Source organism: Ovis canadensis, chromosome 9 (assembly GCF_042477335.2).
Source record: "Ovis canadensis isolate MfBH-ARS-UI-01 breed Bighorn chromosome 9, ARS-UI_OviCan_v2, whole genome shotgun sequence".
Lineage (NCBI taxonomy): Eukaryota > Metazoa > Chordata > Mammalia > Artiodactyla > Bovidae > Ovis > Ovis canadensis.
The window spans coordinates 65,154,703-65,170,374 of NC_091253.1; the positions used below are offsets into that span (position 1 = coordinate 65,154,703).

Below are 15,672 nucleotides of genomic sequence, written 5' to 3' on the forward strand. Positions count from 1 at the left end.
TCATCAAAATGAGGACTTTTTCTGGAACTAGACTGTTTGGATTTAAATTCCAGCTTTGCCACTTGCCAGCTATGTGGTTCAGGTCTCACTTTCCTCATTACATGGAATTATCTAATTATTATATTAGAATTATATAATTATTACATGGAAAGTGGTCAGAGCAGTGCTGGCACATAGTAAACCCTGAATTTGTGTTACTATTATTATTATAACTAACAGAGGATAAGACAATTGGGTGGCATCACCAACTCGATGGACATGAGTTTGAGCAGGGTCCGGGAGTTGGTGATGGACAGGGAAGCCTGGCATGCTGCAGTCCATGGAGTCACAAAGAGTTGGACATGACTGAGCAACTGAACTGAACTGATTATTATTATTATCATCTCATAGAGATATTATGAAGCTCAAATAATGTGTATGAAACCACTTTGTAATGCACTACTCATTACTTTCTATTACAGTAACATGTGTTTACCTTATCCTCATAAATTATAGAACAAGGACTATCTTATTTTCTAATGACTTATGTTGTACACAGTAAATTCTCAAAATTTGCATTGAAATTAAATGTTACTTTATGACCAAATCACTGTTGACTTTTGGTTATGTCTAAATAACATCACATCAAGATAACTCACAATCTTGTTACATACACACTTGTGTCTTCCACTGTGTTAGAGGTCTTTTCAAAGTAGAGTCTACAATGGAGAATCCACTGCAAGCATGGAAGGAAAAGTTTTAGGAATTCTATCTACATTTTTTCTTCATCTTTTGTAAATTTTTATTGTTTGGAATATATCATTACTAACATGTATACAATTACTATGCAAATACTATAACATGTAAGTAAATGTATACTGGGAGTGCAGGCTTAAGACAGTTTTACTAAATGGTGTACTGTCTAAAAGGTCTGGAGATCAGCATATTAACCCACAGTATGGTTTCTTTCCTGGTGTCAAGCTGATCTATTGAGGTCCTCCTAGCACACAGTTTATATTTCTTTGTTTCCAAATCTGACTCACAAGCAGTTTGTTTAAAATGAGAGTATGGCAGCCACTCCTTTTCAAGCTGCAACTTGCATTCTTCACACCAAGACTTAACCATCACCAAATGTAAACTCCTTAAAATACAGGTCTGTATCTGGTCTATTTTTGCATCTACCCCCACACCCCCATCTCCCCACCACACAACAGGGTTTTCTATAGTAACTGGCATATAACAGGCTCCACATAAGTGTTGGCTGAATGCATATAATGACACAGTGATTGCTACTGGAAGGCAGGAGAGTGTGCTGGTGAACAGCAGAAGCTCAGATCCTGGCTCTGCCACATAACAGGGTGACCCTGAGCCTCAGAATTTTCCTTTGGGAAATGAAAGTGATTAAGTAAAGGGATTCTCCTCTGCCAATGCAGGGGACATGGGTTCGATCTCTCTGATCCAGGAAGATTCCACTAAGTGCCTGCACCACAGTTATTGAAACCCCCATGCCCTAGAACCTGTGCTCAGCCACGAGAGAAGCCACTGTAATGAGAAGCCCTTGTACTGCAACTAGAGAGCAGCCCTTGCTCATTGCAACTAGAGAAAGCCTACAGGCAGCAATGAAGACCCAGTACGACCAAAAATTAAAATGAATAAATATATAATCTTTTTGAAAGTTAGTAAAGAGTAAAATCCATTTCTTAACTCAAAATATTAATTTAGTAGCATAATTTAATGCAGAAAATGCCCTCCATTCATGAAATGAAAAACTGGGCAGTTACTATTTAGTATGCATTTTTCGTCAGCCGTTCTATATATTGAAGTGGTACAGCATACAGTTATATAGCATCTTGAGTTTCCTGTATCCCCCCAAGAGGTGAGACACTGATTTCCCAAGGAGTTGTGCCCCTTCAGTATGAGTATGCAGAGAAAGATTGAGTCGAAGGAAGGGAAAGATTAGACAATTATTTCCATCTTATGAACATGTAAGAGAGTTTGCTTTGTCATTTGGGGTTTCAAGTACTGATTACTGTTAAATCAACACATCCTATTACATTATTATACCGCTTAAACTGTAAAAAATATAATTTTGGTCAATGAATTATTTGTCTCTGTTGAAAATCCCAAAGAATAGCAACGATACCAATACCACCTCCTGGAACTAAAAGCAGTTCTAGCAAGATTTGAGGATACAAGGTTATATACAAAAGTCAATTGCTCTCCTATATACCTGCAGTGAATAATTGGAACTTGAAATTCAAAACACAACACCATTTACAAAACTACCCAAAATACAATATCCTGTGCTTAAGTATAGTTCTAACAAAATATGAACAAGACTGGTATGAGGAAAAGCACAAAACTCTGATAAAAGAAATAATAAATAGAAGGATATTCCATCATCATGGATAGTAAGATTCAATATAGTTAGGATGTCAGGTAGGATGTGAGTTCTGATACCTCACCAATGAAGATATACAGATGGCAGTAGTATGTGAAGGATATTCAACATCATATGACATTAGGGAACTGCTAATTAAAAATACAGTGAGGTACAATGAAACATCTATTAGAATGGCTATAACTTAAAACACTGACCACAGCAAATGCTGGCAAGGATGTAAGGCAACAGGAGCTCTCATTCATTGCTGTTAAGAATGCAAAATGGTACAGTCACTTTGGAAGACAGCATGGCAGTTTAATACAAAGCTAAACATAGTCTTACCATGTGATCCAGCAATCATTCTCCTAGGAATTTATCCAAATGAGCTGAAAATGAATGTCCACACAAAACCCTGCACACGAATGTTTGTAGAAGCTTTATTCATAATTGTCAAATATTAGAAGCAACCAAGACATATCCTTCAATCAGTGAATGGAGAAACAAACTGTAGTACATCCATTCGATGGAATTTTATTCAACAATAAAATGAAATGAGCTATCAAGCCACAAAAAGGCGGGGAAGAACCTTAAATACACATTGCTAAATCAAAGAATCCAGTCTAGAAAAGCGACAAACTGCATGATTCTAACTATATGACATTTTTAAGAGGCTAACCGCAGAGACCGTAAACAGATCTGTGGTTGCCATGGGTTAACAGGAGGGAGGGAAGTATGAATCAGTGGAGCACAGGGAATTTTTAAGGATAGTGAAACTATTTGCATGATTCTGTCAGGGTGGATACAGGATAGTATCCATTTGTCAGAACCCATAAAACTGTGCAACACAAGAAGCGAACACTAATGTCAACTATGGGATTTAGTTAATAACAATGTATCAATATTGGTTCATCGATTGTAACTAATGTTCCACAGAAATGCAAGATGTTAATTGCAGGGGAAATTGTACAGAGGGAGAGTGGGTATGTGGGAATTCTCTACATTCTCCTCAACTTTTCTGTAAACCTAAAACTACCCTAAAGAATAATAGCTGTTATTCAAAAATGTCCAAAGTAAGTAAAAAATGCCACAGCAAATTTTATATATATATATGTATAAAATGCTTAAGTACATGCCAATACACACATTCAGATAAAATAAAATAACTATCCATCTCTTTCTCTTCATGATAATTTTTCAATTTTAGTTCCCTGACCAGGGATCAAACACATTCCCTTATAGTGGAAGCATGGAGTCTTACCACTAGACTGCCAGGGAAATCCCTTCATGATACATTTTAAACATTACATTCTGTTATTTTCCTTCTTCTAACATAATGCTTTTATATGTACTGTCAATCGTGTCTGACTCTTGGCAACCCCATGGACTGTAGCCTACCAGGTTCCTCTGTCCATGGGATTTTCCAGGCAAGAGTACTGGAGTGGGTTACCATTTCCTTCTCCAGGGGATCTTCCCGACCCAGGGATCAAACCTGGGTCTCCAGCATTGCAGACAGATTTTTACCGTCTGAACCACCAGGGAAGCCCCACAATATAATGCTTTTATTTGGACTGTCAATGGAAGGTGAAGAGATGCAGAGAGTTATGCCAAATTATGTTCAGGAAAATTTTGGTAGTGAAGGGAACTCGGATTGACGGGTCTGAGATCTAGGAAAGAAATCTTTTTAAAGGATATAATTATGCCAACTCTAAAAAAAATACTGTTAGCCCCTATTCATTTTATTCTTTAGTTATTTCACTGAATAGAAGTAATACTAAAGTATAAAGCTGCATACCAACAGTACATATAAAATTTTGCCAATGAGTTAAAATGTGAGGAAAACAAACACATACCAAGTCATCGATGCTGACCATTAGAACATTCTGATATGCTCCACCGTCTTTACCGCTAAAATCACAATCAGATGATGCTACTGGCAACAGAACAAGGATCAGGGGAGGAATTCCAAAGATATACCTAAAAGAAACTGAATTCAACAGTGAGTAAGAATCAGCAAATGTTTTAAGTCATATTATATCATATGATGGCAGTGTTTCAATTGGCCTGACCACTAATTTCTAAGAATTTTTAAAATGTATCTTGCTTCTGCAGAGTGTAGGAAAAAACTGCAAAGTTCAGTATTATGTAATAGCCAAAGTAAGACAATATTTCAGAGTCTAGGTCTCTTTCATTTTAATTCAGATATAACTCTTTGGGATAGTGCAGAACAGGTGTGATGACAGCAAAGTCTCTTTGCTCCATTGACAGAAAAACAGGTAAACTATAGGTTAAAAATTAGAAATTCTTGAAAGTTTATGATCGATGGCACGTGACTGTATATTTATGTAAAACTTGGTGGCTGATCAAGTGTCCAGCTGTTTCCTGGAGGCAACATTGCAGGAAGTTTATCTCCATGGTACGGCACTATGATTATATTCTTTCTTTTTAATAATGGACCTTAGAAGCCTTACCTTTCCTAGAACTGGCACAAAGTTGACATTTATATTATAATACTCCTTATCTTTTCAGTATCTTCTATTTCTAAATGCCCAGAGACCCACATTCTCTTCAAACACAGCCCTGTTTAGCTTCTTGACATGTTAGGAAAACAATGAATAAATTCATACCCTGTTAACTAATTATCTATATCTGTTTTTAAATAAGTCTTCTTAATTAGGGGCATTTTTTAATCAAAAGGGATGAAATTATAAATGACATCACTTTTGGGAATAGTAATACACTGATAGAAAGCCAGGGATTCCTTGAGGCATTAAAATCTGGTTTTATGGGGACTTATTTTATTTCTTCACAAGCTTGCCAGAGTGTCTTGTTTGAATCTTTCTGTAAACTATTGAGTGTTGATGACAATATATTTCCTGTGACTTTCACCAGTGAACTTTAACTATTCTCGTTGAGTGCAAGACATTTCACATGTATGCCTACTCCTGATTAAGATTACAAACAATGCTGCTTGGAACCCAAGGAACTAAAGACTGTCAAATATATCATAAACTTCCTGATAATGTTACAATCTATTACATATTATCTGTCATACAAAAGTGGGTAGCTCTCCTCATTAAATTATGTGCTGTTAGTGAACCATATAACAGAGAATGTCGACTGGATAGCAGATAGAGGAACAAACATGACTCTCACATCGAATCTTCATATGTCACTGACATTTAACAAGATAAGAAAAACAAAATGAGAGGCAGGATCTACTCAAAGCTCTGACACTAAGTTTCTGTAGGCATGATGAGCAAGAATTCACTTAGGAGATTAATGATGCGGCTGCTGCTGCTGCTGCTGCTGCTAAGTCGCTTCAGTCATGTCCGACTCTGTGCGACCCCATAAATGGCAGCCCATCAGGCTCCCCTGTCCCTGGGATTTTCCAGGTAAGAACGCTGGAGTGGGTTGCCATTGCCTTCTCCGGATGATGATGCTAGTTACCTTTAACTGAGTACCTGTCATCTACCAAGCACTGTTCAGTGCCTTATACTTACTGTCTCTAAAGATCCAAAGGGTCCTACCAGGTAGTTAATCTTTTTGTTAAACATAAATAATAGGTGCCAGGTCTGGATTCTAATCCTGATGAGCTGATTGCTTCATCAGGATTTGATCATAAACACCCATAATCTTTCTAGAAAATAATCTATTTATTTTTGGTTGTGTTGGGTTTTCCTTGTTGCGTGGGCTTTTCTCTAGTTGCGGAGCATGGGTTTCTCATTGCCATGACTTCTCTTGTTGAAGAGCACCAAATCTAGGGCATACAGGCTTTAGTAGTTGTGGTCCCCAGGCTCTGGAGCCCAGGTTCAATAGCTGTGGTGTATGGGCTTAGTTGCTCTGAGGCATGTAGGATCTTCCCAGATCAGGGATTGAACTCATGTCTCCTGCATCAGTGGGGCAGATTCTTTACCACTGAGCCACCAGGGAAGCCCACCCATAATCTTTTGATAACATGTCATAATTTTGGTCTAACTACCTCCAGGTTCTATTATCTATCTCCACCTCTCTTTCTTCTACTATTGTCTCTCCCACCTGAAGATTCTCAAACAATGATCAATTGCTAATTATTTAGCATCCTAACTTTGTAATTAGGTTTGTATAGATAGTGCAGAGCCAAACTTTTTCTTTTCTCTGTTATCTTAAAGGTGTCTGTTAGGGATACTTCAGGAGGAATAGAGGATAAGGAAAGTTTATACACCATATAACTTGACATGAGCTTTAAAGGAATAATAACAAAACAATTAAATATTAGAATGAAAAGGAGACATTTTTACTATTGTACATAAATGTTATTTCAAAGGTCCACATTTTACACTTCGATTTAGGAGGCAGTTTTAGTTTTTCTGAGCACTACTTACTGTGCCCTCTTCATTCCAAATTTCAGTAATGAGTGCTCTCAAAATTCACATTGATCCATTTGGTCATTGGATGGTATTTTATCAGTGCTTTCAAATGATGACTTAGTGGGAAATTAAGTCTTTTGTGCAATTCTAATACAATATTTGCCTTATCTGTAGAGTGTCTTTGGTTGCCACTATTGTTGTTAAATGGGCTTCCCTGGTGGCTCAGAGGTTAAAGCGTCTGCTCGCAATGCGGGAGACCTGGGTTCGATCCCTGGGTTGGGAAGATCCCCTGGAGAAGGAAATGGCAACCCACTCCAATATTCTTGCCTGGAGAATCCCATGGATGGAGGAGCCTGGTGGGCTATACCCCATGGGGTCACAGAGAGTTGGACATGACTGAGTGACTTAAATTGTTAAACAGGTCAGCCCTGGGTTTCCCTGGTGGCTTGGCTGTAAAGAATCTGCAATGCAAGAGACATGGGTTCAATCCCTGGGTTGGGAAGATCCCCTGGAGAAGAAAATGTCAACTAATTCCGTTATGCTTGCTTGGGAAATCCCATGGACAGAGGAGCCTGGCAGACTACAGTTCACCGGCAGCAAAAGAATCAGACACGACTTCTCAGGAATTTAATCACTTCCAGCAGCTCAGCTCTAGATAGCCTCGGGCAGCACAAAGTACAGAGGGAGACTTGGAAGCTTTGTCTTGGTGTGGAAATGGCTTAAAGGTAAGGGTGAAGGCGCTCAGTTGTGTCCGACTCTGCGACCCCAAGGGCTGTAGCCTACCAGGCTCCTCTGTCCATGGGATTTTCCAAGCAATAGTACTGGAGTGGATTGCCATTTCCTTCTCCAGGGGATCTTCCCAACCCAGGGATTGAACCTGGGTCTCCCACATTGGAGGCAGACACTTTAACCTCTGAGCCACCAGGGAAGTCCCTGGAAATGGGTTGAGAGACCACTTAAAGGACAGAGCATCTCAAAATCTTCATTTCCCTAATTTGTAAAATGAAAACCTCAGATTAACTGATCCCTTGATGTCCCTTTCAACTTGTGAAAGTGAAGGTGAAGTTGCTCAGTCGTGTCCGACTCTTTGGGACCCCATGGACTGTAGCCTACCAGGCTCCTCCATCCAGGGGATTCTCCAGGCAAGAATACTGGAGTGGGTTGCCATTTCCTTCTCCAGGGTATCTTCCCAACCCAGGGATCAAACCCAGGTCTCCCGCATTGGAGGCAGACGCTTTAACCTCTGAGCCACCAGCCTGAATTCTAAGAATCTACTTAGCCATCCAAATACATTAGCTCTTTAAACTTGAAATCCCCTGATGGACAGTGTTGCCAATACATTCCAGTGCTTCAAACCCAGGTCTCAGAGGTTCCTAGATTTCTCATTAATGACTTGCCTTCAACTGAAGTCTTTTCTCCATACCACATAGAGAGTAAAGGTAAAGGTAAAGGCGCTTAGTCGTGTCTGACTCTTTGCGACCCCATGGGCTGTAGCCTACCAGGCTCCTCTGTCCATGGGATTGTCCAAGCAATAGTACTGGAGTGGATTGCCATTTCCTTCTCCAGGGGATCTTCCCAACCCAGGGATCGAACCCGGGTCTCCCACATTGTAGACAGACGCTTAACCATCTGAGCCACCAGGGAAGAGTAACATATTAATATTGCCTAGTTTGAGCCTGCTTTTGACATTGTTGTCACAATAGGAAAGGACTCTGCTTTTATTTTTAGATTATGCATAGAATACCAACCTTATCCCCCCCACCCCCACCTCACCTTGACCTTTCCCTTAGGTTACAAAAAAAGATAAACCATAAAGAATAATGCAAAGCAAGCATGGGCTTGTGGAATTTTCTTTAGATTTCCTGAAGGGATTGAAACTGGAGAATTTGTTTTCAGTAGGGAATTTGGTTAAACCAGAATGATAGCTGTCTAAAAAAGTCTTGTTGGTTTTTATATTAAGCCAAATAATACACTGAATCCTCAGATGCTTAAGTTATGGGGTCAAAGTGAATGTAAACAAATTAGTTTCTACAATCCTTCAAATCTAATCTTTATTACTGTTAAAGACCAATCAGTGTGTATTGACTGTCTACTGTACACATTACATAGACCTATTTTCACTGGGATTTTTAAGACATGGTCAACAGATATTCAGGATGGAATGAAAGGCAGTATCTGAATATATAAGATTTGTCTTTAGTATGAGCAATTGGCATAAACAAGTAAGTGAATAAATAAAAATTTAATAAACAGTAGGAAATAACCATATCTGAAAACCAGCTTTTTAAGGTTCTAAAATGAATTTTATGTCCACACAAACAATTCTAATATTTGCCACAAACATATTGATTGGATTATAAATTCTATCCATAAGTCCTATGATAAACAGCAGATAAAGACATTTCTGAAGCCATCCTATAATACTATATACAGTATTTCATTTAGTCCCATAACCATTTCTTGAAGTAAGTACTATCAATTACTAAACATTTTGGCAGATGGAGAATCTGGGGCCCAAATTTTTCACCAGATAAAGCGAGTTTTGTAAGAGGCAGGATTCAAATCCAAGATTGTCAGGTTGAAAAGTCTAGAAACGAAGCTTTTAGTCACTGAGCTACATTGCTTCCTATAAAAATAACTGCATGTGTGTCCTCAAGGGAAATGTGCAAAACCCCCATCTTTCTCCACATGAAACTCACTGGTGCTTCCTTGGCCAAGCTCGGAAACATTGCACCATGTACTCCTATTTCAGGGAAAAAAAGACATTGACTGTTTGGTTTTATTACATTAGATTATGTGTCACAGGTCCAGCCAGGAAAAAAAAAAAAATCTCACATCACAGAGAAATCAACATGTAAGGTGGTCCTACAAAGTAACCTCTTCCATTTTTGTCTAAGGTATTTCAGCATTGTTTTGATGCCCTGTGTAATTCTCTTTAAACTTCTTCAGGCTTTCTAATCTTCCTCAGTTCTCCATTTGTACCACTATTCCATTTTTGGGTCCTCACATAATTAAATTATCAAAACTAGAGAGCACAATCATCAAGGACCACATAGGAGGTCCTCAACTACTTCAACTTCCAAAAGAAGTGTCAAAGTGAAAGGATAAAAAGTAATGAAACTCTAATTAAATCTATTGGAACAAACTGCAGATAGCCACTCAGAGTAATTATTATTAGGAGTTTAGAATTCTAATATTTTGGTTGCTGATAACTTATGCTACATGATTAGTGTAGATATTCAGGAAACAGAGGTTCCTTGTCAGTAATGGACACCTTAGCTTCCTCCTCTTGCTTTACCTCTCTGCTCTAGACCAGAGGTGATGGGAGGATCAGAACTGGGAGCCATCCAGAAAGAAGCAATTGCAGGAGCTCTGTGGGCATTGTAAGGAAAACAGGAATATACCTAATTTCTAATTCTATATTAAACTTCTAGAGGAGGCCCATGAAGAATTCTCTACACCCTAAACCCTACTCCTTTATTTTGTTACTGATCAGGTACTTCTGGGCTATGTCAATTTTTGATGCTTGAATACCTGTGAGTGGGCAAAAGGCTCTTCTAATCTAAACGTGCAGCTTCCCTGGTGGCTCAGAGGTTAAAGCGTCTGCCTCCAATGAGGGAGACCCGGGTTCGATCCCTGGGTTGGGAATTTCCCCTGGAGAAGGAAATGGCAGTCCACTCCAGTATTCTTGCCTGGAGAATCCCATGGACGGAGAAGCCTAGTAGGTTACAGTCCACGGGGTCGCAAAGAGTCGGACACGACTGAGCGACTTCACCGCACCTTCACCTCACCTCAATCTAAAGGTACAGCCAGGAAAGGCATCAAACAGGAAAACAACCTCCTGTCTATTCTGGCCCCCTCCCCATTCATCTCCTTTTGATAGAGGAAGTATTTACTGTAAAACTGCAGAATTTTCCTCAGGCGATCTCTCCCTAAGCACATTTCCCTTTCCCCCAAGCCCCCCAACACACCTCCCCCGCCCCCAGTCAACTTTTGGACTCTATACTAGCCATATGGCTGCTAACGCCGTCGCTTCAACTCTGTCCTTGCCCATTTTAAATTCGTATTCCACACAAGTAAATTCTACTCGGTCTCAGCAAGGGTCTAAAATGTAGAATTATGCCTGTTAATTCTGCCTCCGTCAAGGAGCACCCATTTAGAAAAGACAAAACAAAACCCAAAGTGGCCCTTCTCAGTGCCAGCCCGGAGCACTTGGTTTCCCAGCAAAAGACACCGGTACAGCCCCAGTGGGAAACTCCCGGCCTCAGTAAGTGGGTGAAAACGGGGTTTTCCGGAGACCTGTCCCTTTGGGGTTTAAAAGCGTGTCCCGTGGGAGCTTCGCTTTCACTTCTCTAAGGACTTGGAGCTGCAAGAGCCCACATCCTCGCAGATCCCGGGGCGCCGGTGAGTATCTCGGCGCGGCCAGGAGCCCGGGGTGGGTGGGTTGGGCGTTCGGTTGACAGCCGGCGGCGTTGGCTCGGGGAGAAGGACGGAGCTCATTGCTACCCCAGGACCTGGGCGCGGGCTGCCACCTCTGAACCGCGCGGAGGCTGCAGCGCCGGGTCTCGGGGACAGAGGGCCGGCGTCGGGGACCGAGGCTCCCACGCAGCCTGCCAGGTGCAAGTGGCAATGGGCCAGGGTACTCGGGCGCGGTCGCTGGCTGCCCCGAGGCAGAGCCCGGGCTCTCCGCAGGTCCAAAGTGCAAGGCCAGGCTGTTCCCGGACGCGCCTGGGCGCGGGGCGCCGCAGCGCGTCCCAGAGTCCCCGGGAGTGCCGGGCGCGCGAATTTCTGCGCCCGAGAGAGGAGCGCTTACCATGGAACATGGTCTGCGGGAGGCGGGCGTGGTAATGATGACCGCAACTGCAGCAGGAGCACGCTCTCACCGCCCATAGTCACTCCCAGGACCCTGGTCTTCCGCGGAGTTACCGGGAGTCCGTGCCGGGTAGGGCCGTCTCTGTCGCTGGTTCCTCCTACCCACGCCGAGCCTGCTGTTTCATCCATCCCAAGGGGGGCGGCACACACCAGGGCCCGGCTCTGCGCTTTGCCTTTCCCATAACTTCCGTAGGATCAGCCGGCAGTGTACTTTCAGTTTCTACTTTGCGCTTGGTCTGCAGGTTCGATCTCCAAGTTAATCACTGGGGCGCCTTCACAGCACACCCCCCCGCCCCCACCCCGCCTCTCTTCTCCTGGTCACCCGCGTCCTCCCCGAGCGCTTCCTGTGCGCCTGGACCAAGACCAGAGGAGCGCGCGGATTCCCAAAGCACCGCAGGAGGAATGAGTTGGTCTTCTGATTCCGGGCGATTTGAGGCAGAGACTTCCCAGATGACCTCTAGCCGCCTTGGCAAAATTAGGCGACTAGAACCTAAAAGCATCGGTTGCTAATGAGTCCACAGAAGCCGCAAATGTGTGCGGCGGGAGCTGGGCTATTGCAAGCGGGAGCCAGGGAGGAGGCGTAGCAGCTCTTGCCGCGGATGTGGTGGTGGACGATGCCAAGTCCTTTTTTTTTTTTTTTTTTAAAAAAAAGGAAGTAAAGAATGATGAATGGTTAAGAGTGCCATGGGCCACTCCCTCGGCCTCTCTAACCTCTCTTGGTCTCTTTCCTCTCTGTCTTTTGTACATGCACCTGCCCAGGTGAGATCTCAAAGGAAAATAAAACGGTGGGTCAGTCTCCTCTGGTAAGAAATTAAAGCCCAAATTAGGTGGAGAAAGTGGAGACCAATAATAGCTCCTAACAATGTCTCCCACTTGTGCGTTTTTCTTTATTGGCTAATAAATCAAATTATCCATCGTGACTGTGTGTTTACAGAAGAGATCTTTTTTTTTTCTAGATCGGAATTATTTAGATATTTTCTGTCTTGGTTCAGTTTCTGATATTCTGCAGAAACCCTGCTGAAATGAAGGTGGGTGATGTAAAGAAATAAGTGATAATAATATTATGGCTATCATTTACCTAGCATTTGTTCTGTGCTAGTACTGTGCTAATCCTTTTATATATGTCATCTCAGGCAAAATTTTCTCTGTTGTAGATAATTTTGTGGGAACTAAGACTTCCTTAAGAATCTGCCCAAGTTCACTCCCCTGGTTAGAAACAAATGTGGAACATAAACCTACTGTAAATCAGCTCTAGAGTCTTCACTTGGAATCCTTGGGTTAGAAATCCTGTGAACAATGTAGAAATTGATGCCAGGACAGAAACAGAGTCACATGTAGTGTGAGTATCGCTTTGCCCCAGTGTGGGGACCTCAGGACAAGTTTCTGGAATTTGTGAGTTCTCAGTTGAGACTCCAGCAGGTCAATTAACTTGAGGATGTGAGCATTTCAGATTCTTTGATAGCATGAACAAAGAAAAGAGGAAAAGAAAGCAGAGAGAAAAAGGAAAAAAAAAAAATGAAATACAGGGTGAAGCAGTGTTGCTTAAGGCTGAAACTTGGATTTCTATTCCTCTTTTAGCCTCACTTCTCACATCCAGTCCATATGGAAGTCTTGTCAGCAATACCTCTAAAATAAATCCCGAATCTATTCTGCGAATTGCCTAAGGTTAAAGCATTAAAACCCTGCTATCTAGGGACCTTTCAGGTTCCACTCTTGCCCACAGCCTCTTCATTCTCTTCAGAGCAGCAGGATATTGATTTACATTTGCCATTTTCTGTCACCACCCCCTGACCACTTCCCGCTGTACACGGGGCTTTCACGGCCCTGAGTGATCTGGGCTCCTGCTGCCCTCCCTCGCTCTCTGGTACCCATGAGTTTTTTTCTCCCTGTGTCCAGCCAAGCTGACTTCCACGTAGATGAGCATCTAGGACTTCCCTGGTGGTCCGCTGGTTAAGACTGCTCCCTTCCAGTACAGGGGTCATGGTTTCGATCCCTGGTCCGGGAACTGAGATTCCAGATGCCATGTGAAAAGAAAAAAAAGTATCTAGCACACAGCCATGCAGAAAGTAAGAGAATGAGAGAAGACAGTTGAGTGAGATGTGGGAATGAGAACACGTGTGGAAGAGACAGTATGTGAAGGCAGGAGGAAAATAGGAGGAAAGGAGAAGAGAACAAGGGAAACGAATAAGAACAGGAGGCAGAATGTGGCAGGGGTGGGGCAGGGATGTCAAGTATTTCCATCTGACTGGAACTTAGGGTGGAGGTGGGGAGTGGAGAAACAGGAGGCTGGAGTGACAGGTAAAAGTGAATTTTGTAATTAAAACACGACTATATTGGTTATTGATTTATTTAAAATCCCTGACAGCAGAATTGAGGTATGTAACTGCATATAGCCTGAAGTTATTATTTTTTTAACTTTTCTGCTGCTGCTGCTAAGTCACTTCAGTCGTGTCTGACTCTGTGCGACCCCATAGATGGCAGCCCACCAGGCTCCCCTGTCCCTGGGATTCTCCAGGCAAGAACACTGGAGTGGGTTGCCATTTGCTTCTCCAGTGCATGAAAGGGAAAGTGAAGTCTCTCATCATGTCCGACCCTCAGCGACTCCATGGACTGCAGCCTTCCAGGCTCCTCTGTCGATGGGATTTAACTTTTCAGGGACAGATAAAAGAGCATCCATCTGTAACTTGCTCAGCAGGAAATCTATCTTCCTTTTTCATGCAATCACTGTAAAACCTGGTTGAATAAGAGCTTGTGCATAAATGAACTTTTGGGAAGCATGAAGGAAAATTATTCAGAGGAGAGGAGATGTAAATTCCTCACCAGACTCTGACCCTAAATGTGAAGAATCTCTGAAGAAAATATTCATAAAGCATTGGGCATTTTTATCATTATATGCAAATGGGAACTTTCTAACTTCAAGTTATTATTTTTCTGTCTATGGAAGAATTAATACCATTTGGAAAAAAAATTCCAAAATGTAGTCTTAAATTTGTAGTTGATATTTTGATAAAATGAACATTATTTTTCATCAGACAGATAGATAAGGATAAAAGAAATATCATGAATTTGTATATGCTAATGTTTTGTGATTAGAAAAGCTGGGTGGTTACCATCAAGTTCACTTATAGATCCAACTGGTGCAGAAAAGCCAATATGGAAACAAAATAGTATATAAAGTTTATGAATTAAAACCAATAAATATTAAGAAAGGAGACATTCTCAGAATGATTAATACAATGTACTTGAAAAAATGGAAATAAAACAATATGAATGTCAGCTTAAAGAGAGAATCATTTGAGGTTAATGAATGTCTTTTTAAATGTTCCACAATCTGCAATCTAAATAGTTCATTATTGGTAATCTGAAAATCTTTTCTTGATAATTATCTGAACTATTTTTATGCAACATAATATGACCATTTTTTGTAGTCTGAGGTCTGAATGCTAGCTTTCATTCTATCAGTATTTTCTGAAGTTCCTGTAGCTTAATTTTTCAGGCATAATATTCAACATATTTCAAACACACACACACACACGCACAAAACAGATTTATGGGCATGTGTTCGTGTGTGTTCGTGTAGAACACATGGGACCTGTGCTTAGAAGGGCTATAGATTTGGTTTAATGCTCTGCAGTCACTGTCTTGAAATTCTTAATTATTTTTGGACAAAGGAACTCTCATTTTCACTTTGCATTGGGCCCCACAAATTCTGTGACTGGTCATGCATACTCAAACATATTAAGCTATACATTGTGGACAGCAACACATGTCATCAAGGTGATTTCAGCTTAGTGGAGAAAACAGATGTTAAATGTAGAATTTCAAGGATAGTAAATATTATGAAAAGGAAAATTTGAGATGTATTTCAAACTAGAGTTTTAAGGAAGTCTAGGCCTGTTTTAAAAATTGGCGAAAATAGAATCCAAAATAGGTTAATTTACCTGGTGGCTCATATGGTAAAGAATCTGCTTGCAGTCCAGGAGACCTGAGTTCAATCCCTGAGTCAGGAAGATCCCCTGGAGAAGGGAACGGCTACCCACTCCAGTATTCTTGCCTGGAGAATTCCATAGCCAGAGGGAGGAGCCTGGTGGG

At 41.5% G+C, this 15,672-nt stretch overlaps 1 protein-coding gene and 1 long non-coding RNA gene across 3 annotated transcripts in view; one reads left to right on the plus strand and one right to left on the minus strand.

Moving 5' to 3' along the window:
• IL7 (interleukin 7) overlaps positions 1–12,199 on the minus strand; it is a 58,256-nt gene extending 46,057 nt beyond the window's left edge. Inside the window, exons 1-2 of one of the 2 annotated variants that reach the window (XM_069601074.1) lie at positions 11,522–12,199; positions 4,213–4,346 (exon numbers count right to left, since the gene is read on the minus strand). In XM_069601074.1, coding sequence (XP_069457175.1) covers positions 4,213–4,346; positions 11,522–11,531 — 144 coding nt within the window. In that variant the 5' untranslated portion in view covers positions 11,532–12,199. The remainder of the gene's footprint in view (positions 1–4,212; positions 4,347–11,521) is intronic. The other variant, XM_069601075.1, reaches the window with a different exon arrangement.
• Positions 11,055–12,500, plus strand: LOC138446225 (uncharacterized). Its single transcript, XR_011259235.1, has 2 exons — positions 11,055–11,650; positions 11,823–12,500. It is a non-coding gene; the product is annotated as an uncharacterized lncRNA (long non-coding RNA).
• Positions 12,501–15,672: the final 3,172 nt, after the last annotated feature.